This window comes from Narcine bancroftii, chromosome 1 (assembly GCF_036971445.1).
Source record: "Narcine bancroftii isolate sNarBan1 chromosome 1, sNarBan1.hap1, whole genome shotgun sequence".
NCBI lineage: Eukaryota > Metazoa > Chordata > Chondrichthyes > Torpediniformes > Narcinidae > Narcine > Narcine bancroftii.
In genome coordinates this window covers 99599589-99614187 of record NC_091469.1, presented here as the reverse complement: position 1 = coordinate 99614187, position 14599 = coordinate 99599589, and the positions used below count along the sequence as shown (strand labels likewise).

General features: G+C 46.5%; 1 protein-coding gene across 15 annotated transcripts in view; it reads right to left on the bottom strand.

Annotated features, from left to right (window-relative positions):
* Positions 1-14599, bottom strand: part of LOC138761350 (uncharacterized) — a 125219-nt gene that overhangs the window by 37207 nt on the left and 73413 nt on the right. The window contains exon 9 of one of the 15 annotated variants that reach the window (XM_069933416.1): positions 7310-7390. The exons of the other annotated variants lie outside the window; for them this stretch is intronic. Within the exon in view, the coding sequence (XP_069789517.1) occupies positions 7325-7390 (66 nt within the window). The 3' untranslated portion in view covers positions 7310-7324. Of the gene's footprint in view, positions 1-7309; positions 7391-14599 lie in introns of those variants that run through there. 15 annotated transcript variants of the gene reach the window in all.

Sequence of the window (14599 nt, the reverse complement as noted above, 5' to 3'; positions counted from 1 at the left end):
AGAGGTAAAGTGGCTTCTGGCAGAGGGTGTCATAGAACCCAGCACCAGTCCCTGGAGAGCCCAGGTCCTGGTGGTCAAAGGGGGCAGCAAACCGAGGATGGCCATAGACTTCAGCCAGACCATTAAACAGTACACTCAGCTGGACGACTACCTCTTACCCAGGACAGCTGACATGGTCAACTTGAAGTCGGCCTACCACCAGCTCCTGATCCACACATGGGATAAGCCCTGTACCGCCTTCGAGGCAGACTGGTACCTCTACCAGTTCTGCCGTGTTCCTTTCGGGATCACTAACGGGGTCTCTGATTTCCAGCGCAAAATGGACCACATGGTAGACTGGCACAATCAGAGAGCGACCTTCCCATATCTGGACAGTGTCACCACCTGTGGCCACAACCAGCAGGACCACGATGCCAACCTGGAGATATTTCTCTGGACGGCCGAGGAGGTGAACCTCACTTACAACAAAGAGAAGTGTTTGTTTAGCACCACCCACCTTGCCATCCTGGGGTACATCATGGAGCATGGTGTCATTGGCCCTGATCCAGAGTGCATGCACCCATTAAATGAACTCTCTCTCCAACACACGCTCAAGGACTTCCGCAGGTGCCTCTCCGATGTGGCCCTTGCTGCAACCCTCAACCAGAAGGGGCGACCTGTTGCCTTGTTCTTGAGAACCCTCCACAGTTCTGAGCTCGGGCACTCCGCCATTGAAAAGGAGCCCCAAGCGATCATGGAAGTGGTCCGCCACTGGTGCCACTATCTGGCAGGCAGGAGATTCACTCCTCAATGACCAGCGGGCAGTGGCGTTCATGTTCAGAACCACACTCAAAGGCAAGATCAAAAACGACAAGATCCTGCACTGGAGAGTTTAGCTGACAACGTTCAGCTACGATATCCAGTATCGACTGGGGAAGTTCAATGACTCCCCCAACGCCCTATCCTGGACCTGTGCGCCGGCCTAGGATGACCAGCTGCAGGCACTCCACGAATCCCTCTGCCACCCGGTGTGATACACCTGTACCATTTCATTACAGCCCAGAACCTCCCATATACCATCCAGGAAGTCCGGACCATGACTGAGGCATACTGGGTCTGCGCAGAATGCAAGCCCCGTTTCTTCCGCCCACCCCAGGCCCACGTCGTAAAGGCCACCCAGCCCTTCAAATCCCTCAGCATTAACTTTAAGGCCCCCCCTGCCTTCAACAAACAGAAATGCCTACTTCCTTGCAGTGATAGACGAGTACTCCCGTTTTCCTTTCGCCATCCCTTGCTCAGACACCTCAAAAGCCACCATCATCAGGGCATTGACAGAGATCTTCACTTTGTTCAGCTACCCCGCGTTCATCCACAGCGACCGGGGGTCCAGTTTCATGAGTGAGGAGCTGTGCCAGTACCTGGTAGCATGGGGCATTGCAACTTGTCAGTCGCATGACTAGTTATAACCCGAAAGGCAATGGGCAGGAGGAGCGCGAAAATGGAGTGATCTGGAAGGCAGTCCTCCTGCCCCTCAGGTCCAAAGGTTGGTCCATGGACTACTGGCAAGAAGCTCCACGCCATCAGGTCACTCCTGTGCATGACAACAAAGGAGATACCTCATGAATGCCTGTTCTCATTCCCCAGGAAATCGGCGACTGGAATGTCCCTTCCAGCATGGCTCACATATCCGGGACTGGTGCTCCTACGTAAACACACAAGAGCCCATAAGACCGAACCCCTGGTCGAGCAGGTGTTCCTCCACCACACCAATCACAACTACACCTACATCAGGTACCCTAGTGGCCAGGAGGACACCGTCTTGACCAGGAATCCTGCTCCAGCAGGGACACCAACACCAGCACAGCCTCCACCGCCCCAGGACCACGCCAACCCGACGCATCCTTCCTACCTTGGACATCCATGGCCCACTCACGACTCATTGTTCGACCTATCTCCCTGCCCCTCCAGCAGCTTCCCCTCTTGCCGATCCAGGCCGACCCGGCCACTCCACGCTATGTCATGCCAACTGCTCTGGTGCCCGTCCCAACCACCCCGACTAGCCCTCAGGCACCTAGTACACCCTCGCTGACCTTTAACCAGGAGCCAACTCTGCAATGGTCACAGAGACTCCGATGGCCACTGGACCGTCAATCTGTAATATGTAAACACCTCCTGGGACTATTACTCAACCCCCCCTGGACAATTTTAAAGAAGGGGGTGAATGTGGTGATATACCACTAGCCTACTGCAGAGGGCGATCTCTGTACCTGCAGGAAGACCACCAGAGGACAGACTACACCTGGCCAGCTGTCAATCAGCTGACCTGAATAGACCCTAGGGGGCTAACTCCACCCGGCCAGCTGTCAATCACCCGACCGGGGTATTGTCCTGAGCCAGCCTCTCCTGAGCAGTCAGTCAGAGCCACCATCACAGCTACTACTGTAGCAGAGACTTTTAGCCAAATAAAGCCTGTTGTACAGTCTTCAAGTTTGTGTCTGCTTACTGCTGCTGCAGTGCATTACACCTTCACCTTCCTTTGGTGACTGGTTCCCCAATTTCATAACCATCCCCCTCCATATAATAGGTTGTGTGACTTGCACCCATCTGCCTCTCTGCCCACCTTCCCCGAGCACTCCAGATGATCCTTCTTGTCACATTCTTTCCCCATTCTTATTTTAATGCACAAACCACAGACTCTTAATTCTTATTAGTCCACTATCATTATTTAAAATGCATTTTCACTTTTCATGAAACATTGACCACTTTTTTTAGGCTCCTAATCATTGTTAACCCATAGTATCTTAATATAGTATCTTAATATAGTATCTTAATAATTTCCATTCCAGTATTGTTAGTTATTACAAACTGGAGGCTGTCTGACAAACTGGGAGGCTTCTTTTGCTTCGGAGAAGAATTTTCTCTTCCCCTCTCAGCATTGATGTCTTCAAAGTTCTTGGTATCCAATTGTACTCTTGTATCCCTTCTGCTTTGCTACCCTCTTTATTGGCCCCAGCTCTTTCCTTTGGCGTAGCAGGGCCCCACTTATATCCGGGTAGAAAAACACTTTGTTACCATCTAATTCCAGCAACCCATCCCCTTTCCTTTGCCCCTGCAATTGCAGCACTCAAAATCTTTTCCTGGTCTTGGTGGCGCAGCAGTTTTACCAGTAATGAACGTGGCCTCTGACCAGGGCCTGGGTGAGAGAGGAAGAACCTGTGGGCCCATTTTATTTCCATTGACTCCCCCAGCTTCTCCCTCCCCAGGTCTCCAGCAATCAGTGCTGGAAAAATGCCATAGGGCATTTATTATATTTTTCCTATTATAATTTTCTAGAGCATCAATTTTCTGCCAGAGGCAGCTCCTTTCCATCCCTCACATTGTCACCTCTTTCTCCAGCTTCACTACTTTATTATCCCCTGTTCCCACCTCCAGCTCAACCACTCTTCATTTTAAAACATTTAAAACATTTTCACATCTGTCCAGTTTAGTGTTCAACTGTCTTTTATTTTGCTTAAGTCAAAAGAATCGTTTTTCCATTTTCTCCATCGCCTCCAGGATAACCCACAATGAGGGTTCCTCTCCACTCCCTGCTGTCATCACCTTGGCCACCTTGTGCTGCCCGACGTCCTCTCTCTTGCCACTGCTACTGGCCACCATGTCGCCTCCACCATCACTGTCACAGTATCAGCTGCCTCTGCTAGGTCAAGATCTCCCATGCCTCCCCTCTTCCCAAGCCTGCCAGCTGTCATGCTCCTTCCCTTATCGCTGGATGTGTCAGTCGTAGCCTCTGCCACCTTTGCCATTGCAGGGCAGAGGTCTCCCGCGCTCCCCTCTTTCTGTGCCTGCCGACCATCATGCTTCGCATTTATGTGCCTTGTGCTTGTCGCTCGGGAAGAACTGTTCCCTCTGCCACTTGATGCGCTAAAGTCTCCTGCCATGGGGCTGAGGTTTCCTGCACACCCCCGCTTCACACTCTTACCATCCAATGGGATTCAGACTCGAGTGCCCATGGAGTTCTAGCCATCATGGGAGTTGGTCCCCTTCCTGGGCCCCATCTCCTAACGACCGGTCCCCGACCATGTTATTGCAACTTTTTGGGTTATCAGCCTTACTGTTGACTGTTTCCCCGGGCTAGCCCTGGGTACTCTCCTCAGGTTTTATAGCGGCCATTACCATGGAGGCCACCATATCCTGCACCATCATGATCCTGTCGAGTCAGGCTGAATCGAGAATCTCTATTCCCAATCATTTTACTGGTCATCTTTTGCTGGCTCACATTTTTCTTCCCCATTTTGGCAGGTAAGCAATCTTGTCTTGCTGTCTGGACCTTTTAGTTCTTCTAACTTTGACTTTTATGGCTTTTTTCCTTTAATGTCTGGGAGTTCCTGGGGTCCACATCCTCCTACTCTCTCCGCATCACGTGACCTCAGGAGTCTAATTATATAGAGGTCTGGAGAAGGCTGAATCTGAGAGTGAGGGATTACTCTTTTTATTTGCGGGAACATGACTCCTACACTTGTATCAATTTTTTTCTTGGCGTCAGCCCAAATGGAGGGTAGGATAGTGGAAGCCGAGTACAGGGCATGGCTGCTGTCAGACCTTTCACCTTTGGTGGTATCGATCTTAATGACAGATAAACAGGCCCCAGCATATACAAGGTGGCTGAACATGACGTTGGTGGGAAAACTGGAATTTTGTAGCTTTGTGAGAGCTCCAATAGATTTGTTCTGTGAGGTAAACTCCCCACTACTGAGGATAACTTCCTGATATGGGACACAGTGAAGGCTTATTTAAGGGGCCAGATAATTGGGTACACCAAAAATGTCAAAAAATAGTATACGAGAAAGGTTAATGATCTGGAATTGGAGATAACACAAATGGAAAAGGACTATCAGAGGGTAGGCACAGAAGAGAACTATAGAAATGATGAATAAAAAGCTCAAGTACAATACATTGCAAACATATAGGATGGAAAAGTTTATTTTAAGATCTAGACAGCAGTGCTATGAGCTGGGGGAGAGAGCCCATAAAGTCTTGTGCTGGCAGGTGAGGGTGGAGGAGGCCACAGACAGGGGAAGGCAAGATCTCATACAAGCCAAAAGAAATAAATGACATATTTAAAGGATTCTATGAAGAAATTTATTAATCAGAGTTGGGGGAGACCCTGTCAAAATAGACAAGTTCTTGCACCAATGAGACTTGCCAAATTTAGGACAGGAGGAGCAAGAGGGGTTGAGTGCCCCATTTATTACGGATAAAATGGAACATGCTCTGGGCTCTTTGCAGGTGGGAAAATCCCTGGAAGAGGATAGCTTCCCTGTCGAATTTTACAAGGATCACTTGTTGCCCCTTCTTATGAAGGTGTTAGATCAGGCAGCGGAGACGCATACCCTCCTGGAATCTTTTTCAACAGTGATCATTATGGCCTCATAAGGGCGTATCTTGTTGTTGAATGCAGATTACAAAATTATTGCAAAAGCATTGGCGAACAGGCAGGTGAAACTTCTGCCAAAGTTAACAAACCCAGATCAGGTGGGTTTTGTAGAAAAGAGGCAATCAGCAAATAATATGGCTAGACTGCTAAGTATTGTACATCTAGCACAGTCAAGGGCAAATCCGGGATTGGCTGTAGCTTTGGATGCAGAGAAGGCCTTTGACAGATTGGAGTGGGATTTTCTGTTCAAGGGCTGGAGAAATTCAGTCTGGGACAAACATTTATCAATTGGGACAAGGCACTTTACCATAAACCTCAAGCCAAAATTATTACATATGGGCAGATATCCCCGGTGTTTTCCTTAAACAGGTCAAGTAGACAGGGTTGTCCTTTGTCTCCAGCGCTATTCATACCAGATATGAAGCCTCTGGCGGAAGCCATTTGGTGGGATCCAGACAATGTGAGCCAGGTGGAACACAAAATCAACGTTTTTGCTGATAATGTGTTAGTATATTTGACGAATCCCAGGGGAGGGGGGTGGTTGTTGGCCGGGCTGAGGACCATACTGGAGGGTTATGGGAAGGTTTCGGGTAGAGTAAATTTCGATAAGAGCAAGGTTATGCCTCTGACAAATGGAAATTATGATCAGTATATATGTGGCAGGAAGGTATAAATTATTTGAGGGTCAAAGTAGAAAAGGAATTTGTATAAGCTTAATTATATCCATTTGCTCCAGAAGATTGAGGAGGACCTGGCCATTACATTGATGGGCAGAATCAACTGTGGCAAATGAAGGTAATGCCAAGGCTCCTGTACCTTTCACAGTCGTTACTCATTGCATTGCCTCGGGTTTTTTTAAAAAAGGTACTTAACGAGTGTGGAATGGGAAAGTGGGTAGAATCTCCATGGAAATATTAACATGGAATTATAAATTGAGAGTTCAAAATTACCTGACTTTAAAAAGCATTACTGGGCATCCCAAGCGAGATTTATCACCTCTCTCTTTGAGGGAGTCGGGGCCCCAGCGTGGACGCAGATTGGGTTGCATTCGTTAGGTGAAAAGATAGCCGAAGAATTTATTTATAAATGGGATGTAAAACTATTCTCAAAGAAAACGGACGACCCCATCCTAAAAATGTACTTCAACATGGAAAAGGATAAAATAAGGTATTGAATGGAAAGTGGGGGTGTCCCCCAAAGTGCCCCTGACTCAGAATAATACCCTTGACTCTGGGTAATAAGATTCTGGACACCTGGTGCCAGAGTGGGATCAGGTATATTAAGGATTGTTACAAAGTGGGGCAGTTTATGTCATTTGAGCAATTGAGAAACATGTATGATTTGTCTAACAGAACATTTTTCTCCTATAAGATCTTTTCTGAGGGAAAAATTGGGACCAGCTATGACCCTGCATGAATATAGTGATATGGAGATTCTAATTCAAAAGGGGAATGTGTGTAAATTTATTTCTAAGATAAATTATATATTCCAATTTGAGCATCCTAAACTAGGCCTACAAAGGTCGAGGGAGAGATGGGAGTTGGACTTGGGTACAACAATCAATGAAGAATGGTGACAGGATCCAGTTCTGGACAATGTGACAAGGGTCATCAACACTAGATACAGAAACTACATTAATCAAAGATGGAGATTTCAGAGATGTGTTTCAGATGTGGTGTGAAGGTGGGAACTTTTGTCCACTCTACCTGGTTGTGTTCAAAGGTGAGACCTTTTTTGGGAAGACATAGGGGACACTCTAAAGTGGATTTTCCACAGAATCCAGAGCTGTTCCTCTTGTGGGATATTGGATAAGTGCAGTTTAGAATGACTAAGTTCCAAATTTTATTTCTGAAGGTCGCTTTGGTCGTAGCCAGGAAGTGTATAGCAGTTTTGTGGCAGTCCGACTCCTAGCTAAATACCACATGATGGAATATGGAAATGCAGAGTTGCATTCCTCTGGAGAAAAACATATATAATCTATGGAGGAAATATGACACATTAATTAGAGTATGGCAACCTTACTTGCAATAAATTGGTACTCAAATAGACTGATTCTCCCCTTTTAAATAGGGATACGGCTAAACTATCCCAGTCAGGCCAGAGATGTGATTACAGAAATGGGACTTGGCACAGGTGATGCACCTTTTCTTTTCAGTGATTTCTTTTGAATGACTTTCCCACTGTTATTTCTTTTCATACAGGTTTCAATAGGGGTCGTGTGCCCCATGATGATCTGGATCAAGATAAATTTTTGGAATGTATTCGCTGAGACAGGTGGGGGTGGGGGTTGGGGACAAATACAGACTTTGGGTACGAATATGTATATGGATGGCTTTGATTATTGGACTTCGTAAGTCTGAAAACTAAAATAAAATATTCAAAAAAAGTTTGCACTCTGAACCAAATTCACACTGCTGTACATGCTGGATTTAGTAATCATTGCAACCCTAATGAAATTAATTTCCATGTACTTTTATGGATGTGAGAGAAACTGTTTCTTAGATTCATATTCTGTGCCAGAACTTCCAGAGTATCTCTGGAGAACAGGTGAAATGCAACTAACGGAAGCCGATGACAGTGATAACTTTCACGAGGAATGTTCTCCTACCTGGAAGAAATTATGTAAAAATTTCCAATGCTCTTGATGATTTTTATTTGTGCTTCACTAACTTTAAACACAACTACATCTACTGTAGATATTCTCCAGCCGCTCTCTAAAAAAAAAAATCACCACCATCCAATGTCTTTTTAGTAACAATTATACCTCAAACATACATTGACAATTCCCGTTTCCCTCCAAGTATAACAGTTGCTCACAACAGGCATCTAAGCAACAAAAAGGCACTTCCATTCACAATGACTCAGGAGGCCGGAGCAGGGTCCTCTTCTACTCACAATGACTCAGGAGACTAGGGGAGGGTTCTCTTCCTACTAATGAGCAATAATGCACTTCTGCCACAACTAGGTTAGCAAGAATTGTCTACCTGTGGTTCTCAACCTTTTTCTTTCCACTCACCTACCACCTTCAGTAATCCCTATGCCATAGCTGCTCTGTGATTAGTAAAGGATTGCTGAAGGTGGTAGGTGGGTGGAAAGAAAAATTTTGAAAACCACTGTTTTAATCATACCTAATTGACTGCATATGTGCACAGTTTCATAACTCCAAAGGAAATGGGCCAATGACAATTTTTCTCAAGCAAAATATTTTAGTAACAATTGGGTCTAGAGCCGTGGTTCTCAACTTTCCCTTCCTACTCACATACCACCTTAAGCAATCCCTTACTAATCTAGACCTTAACCTTTCCTATTTTCCAATGCTCTACCCCTATCTGTCTGTGTACTTACTGCTCATTTCAATTAAATAGCCTGTAATTTGATTTTTTTGTGGGTAAAATATTTTTGATTTTCATGCTCGACAAACTTGTCAGAACATTAAGCAATCAGTATGATTTCCAATTCCGAAGAAGATGTCTTTCTTTTCATTTATTGTTCACCTTCCATGAATAGTACTCATATAGTAGAAAGTGTTAAATTCATTTTTTTTTTGTCTTCAATAAAACTAATTTGTAATGGGCACAAGTTGATAAACTCTGGTACTTTATCTAATGCCAGCTCAGCTACTGAGTGTTAACTGTGGAAAACAATGCACCCAGCCCAATCATTAATCAATCCTAGAAATAAAGCATTAGATATAAGAGTTTTTCATGATATAACTTCATACAGACATGTTTTTCACAAGATCCTTAAATGACACGACTGATGAATATTTAGTAATCTTTGCACTCTGCACATTACATTTCTTAAAAGTTAAACAGACATTTTGATCATCCTTTGGCAAACAAACTGGCTCGAGCAGTCACGGCCAAGTCTGCAGCCAGTGGAAACCGGGAGGGCTTTGAGTGTGGGGCAGACCTCAGCCAGGAAACCCACATCACTTCCAACCCGCAAAGCATGGGGGTTGCTGGGAGTGGGCTCTTAAGTGTGTGCTGATTCAAACAGTAAACAGTTCAACTGGACCCTGCTCGATTCAGTGTGTTGCTTTCACTCACTGCGATCAGCGCGACTACATTGGTGATCCTGAAAGTCCAACGGCATTTGGACCCAGCATTTGGACTTGACTCAACAGAATGTAGTTCCCCTTAAACTGCCAACCCTCTGGACCATGCATCCCCTGGTCTGGTTCAAGCAAGCAGAGACCCAGTTCCAGGTCAGGTAAATTGTCTCAGATGCCACCAGGTGGGGCAGAAGACAGCGGGCTGCGTTATCAACTTTCTGCATCAGCCCCTGGTGACAGACAGGTATAATGCACTCAAGTCCCTGTTAATCCGCACATTTGGCCTCTCCTGCCGTGAATGGGCCATGTGTTTACTGCATACGGGTGCCTGGGCGACCACACGCCATCAGCCCTGATGAACGATATGCTAGCATTAGCAGACAGCCATAAGCCTTACTTGCTTTTTTAACAGATCTTCTTGGAGCAAATGCCAGAAGACATCAGCTTCCTGCCAGCAGATGACCCACGCTGGGTGGCTGCTTGCACGGATGTACTGTGGTGCTCCAAACAAAATGGCAGAACATGGCTGAAAGCCCAGACCTCCCACACCCCAGCAGCAAAGCCCTTAACAACCAAACCAGGAAACACCTCTACTTCTGAGTCTTAGTATTTTTATCATCAAAGGAGGGTCCCCGAGGCCCACCGCTGCCGACCACTATGCTTGTTCCAGGGAAATGCCAAGATCAGCTGATGGCTACAGGGTCACCATGATAGCTTCTTCTATGTTTGGGACAAACACACTGGGCATTGATTCCTGGTGGACATGGGGGTGGAAATCAGTGTCCCATCCCCCTCAATCTACGATACCTGAACTAGAAGAACTGGACTGGAACTTGCGGTAGGCAACAGCAACACCATATGCACCCAGGCACAAGAACCATCCCCTTGCAGTTTGGATCCAGCTGCTTTTCATGGACATTTACGCTGGGTGCAGTATCACAGCCATTGCTGGGTGCGGTCTTCCTCTGCACACACGGCCTGCTCGTGGATTTGAAAGGATGACAATTGGTTAATGCGAAGACGTTCCAGACTTTATCCCTTGGTGAGGCCAGGTTACTGGCCCTGCACCTGGATTCCATCACTTATTCTGTCAACGAGTTCGCCAGAGTGTTATCGGAGTTCCCTTCGATCATCGTACTGCAGCTTTCCTCCACCCCAGACAAGGACCTTCACTTCATGGTCAGGTCCACAGGCTACCACCCAATAAGCTCTGCGTCGCAGAAGAGGAATTCAAGAAAATGGAGGAGATGGGGATTTTGTGGTGTTCTGATAGCCCCTGGGCCTTCCCACTCTATATTGTTCCCATGTCCGTGGGAGGGTGGAGACTTTCTGGCGACTATAGGAGGCTGAACATGCCACTATGTCTGATCGCTATCCGGTACCACACATCCAGGACTTTGTGATCTACCTGCATGGGGTGTGCATCTTTTCGAAGACTGACCTGATCCGAGGGTATTAGATACCAGTCCACCCAGATGATGTACCCAAGATGGTCCTCATTACTCCATTTGGCCTGTTTGAGTTCCTCAAAGTGCTGCTCAGGCAATGCAGATGTTCCAATGCCTGATGGACGCAGTAGGATAAGATCTGGACTTTCTGTTCATCTACCTTGATGATATACTTATCACCAGCCATTCCTGCCAGGAACATCTAGCACATCTAAGCGTACTCTGCCATCACCTAAATGACTACGGCCTGGCTATCAACCCCATCAAGTGCCAGTTCGGCCTACTCGCCGTCGACTTCTTGGGACACTGGATCGATTGCCTTGGAGCTGTTCCTCTGCCTGCAACAGTTGAAGCCATCCTCCAATTCGCCAGCCCAGCACTGATATGTGGGATGGTCAACTTTTACCACCGTTTCCTGCCTTCAGCAGCTGAGATCATACGACCTCTTTTCAGCTTGATGTTCAGCAAGGCCAAGGAAGTCACCTGGACAGAGGAGGCAAAGGTGGCTTTCAAACAAGCAAAGAAAGCACTAGCAAATGCCATGCTCCTGGTCCACCCCCGGGTCAACATCTCCACTGCTCTCACTGTGGATGCCTCCAACGCAGTTAGTGGCGTGCTTGGAGCCGCTCGCTTTCTTCAGCCGGCATCTACAATATGTACAGTACTTTCGACAGGGAGCTGCTGGTCCTGTATCTTGCCATTTGGAGTCTTCACAGACCACAAGCCCCTCACTTTCGCATTTGCCAAAGTTTTGGACCCGTGGTCATCTAACAACAACTCCACCTGTTGTACATCTCAGAGATTACCACCACGATCAAGTACATCTCTGGAAAGAAAAACATGGTAGCCAACACACTATCATGTACCTCTGTCCAAACAATGCACTCTTGGTCTCCGGGGGTGGATTATGCGGCATTAGCTGAGGCACGACGACTGGACAGTGAGATGCCAGACACGTCTCAGGACTCTGCCTCAAAGACATTGGGCCCAAAGGTAACAAGCTCCTTTGTGACGTGTCCACCGGGCAACCTTGGTCCATTGTCCCAACTGCTTGGAAGTGTTGAGTCTTAGCCCACACTTCCATCTGGGTGACCATCGGCTGATTGCAGATAGGTTTGTGTGGCACAGCCAAGGCAAGCAGGTCAGGCACTGGGCCAGGACATGCACGCACTGTCAAATCCAGAGGCATGTGAAGGCCCCACTAGAACCCTTCTAGTCGACACATTGGAGGTTTGCGCATGTCCATGTGGACATTGTCAGCTCACTGCCAGTTTAGAGAGGAGCAAGATACCTGTTCAACGAGGTGGACAGGTTCATGAGGTGGCCAGAAGCTCTCCCATTTGCTGAAACAGCCACAAAGACATGTGAAAGACCCCTGATTACCACCTGGGTGGCATGGTCGGACTCCCAGCCCACGTCACTTTGGAAAGGGGTGTGCAGTTCACATCAGTTTTGTGGTCTGCTCTTGCACAGCTCCACCGAATGACTGCTTACCACCCGCAGTCCATCAGCCTGTGGAACGTTTCCACAGGCATTTGAAGTCAGCCCTGATGGACGCCTCTGAGGCCAGACTGGGTGGACGAACTCCCCTGGATACTGCTTGGCATCTTCACGGCACCCAAGGAGGACCTGGTCACATTGTCAGCCGAACTGGTTTATGGAGTCCTGCTCACAGTTCCCCATGAGTTTGTGCTAGTACCCTGTGGCCAGGAGGACACACTTACAGTGGTCCTAACTAAACTCCGGGAGCGGCTTGGAACACTAGCCCCAGTTCCGATGTCCCACCACGGAACAATACCCTCTTTCGTACCCAAGGACTTACAACAGAGCAAATATGTTTTCGGTTGCCAAAGCATGCATGGACCGCCCCTGCAGTGACAACATGAAGGACCCTACAAAGTGATGCACCATAATGGGACAACCTGTATTCTCGACATTGGCAGTTGTGAAGAGACTTTTACCATTGACACCCTCAAACCGGTGCATCTAGACCTTGAATGCCCAGTTGTGGTGCCATCCCCATGACGACAAAGCCTGCCACCTAAAAGAACTGACAGTGTGTAGGCTATGGACTCTGCTCCTCCTATCGCCGGCTCTGGGCGGGCGGGGGGCCATGTGGTGACTCGGCCATGTAGCAAACAAACTGGCTCCAGCAGTTACGGGCAAGTCCGCAGCTAGCAGCAACCGGGTTAGCTCTGAATGCAGGGCAGACCTTGGCCTGGAAACCAACATTGCTGGGTCTGGGTTCTTAAGCACACACTGATTCAAACATTAAACAGTTCAACTGGACCCTACTCAACACAACGTGTTGCTTTCACTCGCTGCGATCAGCACAACTACAATCCTACTTTTGTTTGTTCTCTTTAATTGCAATTCATTCTTTAGTTCTCTTTAATCATCAATTAATTGCAATATTTATCTTGTAACTTTTAAATCTTACTTTTCAAATATGTATCCTTTCCTTTGAAAATAATTGTTTCCACAAATGTGGTAAAAATATGCAAATCGCTATATAAAAATAAATTTAGATTTCTCAACTAGAATATTTTAAAGATCAGCATTTTAGTCAGAAAGCCTGCGTGGAGAAAGGGGGAACAGTTTATGCTGCTATCGGAACAGACAAACAAAACCATGAAGTTATAAGGACAGATGAAACCATGCAATAATTATGGATGCCATTAAGAGACAGTCAGATATATGAAGATCTGGAAAACTACCTGGCACTTAATGTACAATAAACAAAGCTTATAGAAATAGTACGCACATTTACAATACTGCTGAAAGTGTTATTGATGTGTTGTGGAAAAATTGTTGCATGAAATAGTTTAGATGAGTAGCACAGAGATTGTCTTTGTTAACAGGTTAGATTAGAACATGATAAACATTAGAAGCTCATGATTCACACATGGATAAATCTGGCACAAGTGGACTGCAGTTGAGCCAGTAAGTAGGCTTAATTTGCTTAGTGAGGTTGATATCAGAAGCAACAAGAAAATGTAGATGCTGAAACCTGGAGCAAAACCAAACTGCTGTAAAAAGACAATGGGTCAAGTACCATGTGTGGAAACAAAGGGATGGTTCTGATGTAGGGTCTTGATCTGAAATATCAATCATCCTTTTGCCTCCACAGATGCTGCTTCACCCGGTGACTTCTTCCAGCAGTTTGATTTTTTCTCCGCACAGATCTGGATGAAAATACTGCTAAGGGTGAAAACAAAATCTGCAGATATATGTATACATGTCTAGTACATTGTCTTGCATGCTTGAATACTTGTGAAGCATATCAAGACCCTTGAAGGGCCATTAGCAGCCAGGAGCACAATCCTTTCTAGGTGGGAAGTTAATGATAGGGTGCCTCTGTGCCAGGCTAGTGGTGACATTCCCAAGCTGCAGAATTTGACAGAGCAGGCTTCTATCTCCAGAGGGTCAGGTAGAGGCCCACCAAAGTCTACAGTAATTTCTAATTCAGAGAGCACAACCCTTGGTATTTCAATAAAGATTAAATAAATTTCCAGGGACAAGTTCCAGATATGTCAGATAGTATTGTCGTCATCAGTGCCATCAGATTTGAACCAATTCGTGTGATCACCTTGCGTTGGTGGAATGGCGCAGATAGTAACATTGGTAAGATGAGTTTAATCCTGACCTCAAATGCTATCTGTGATCACCTATGTTTTTACCAAG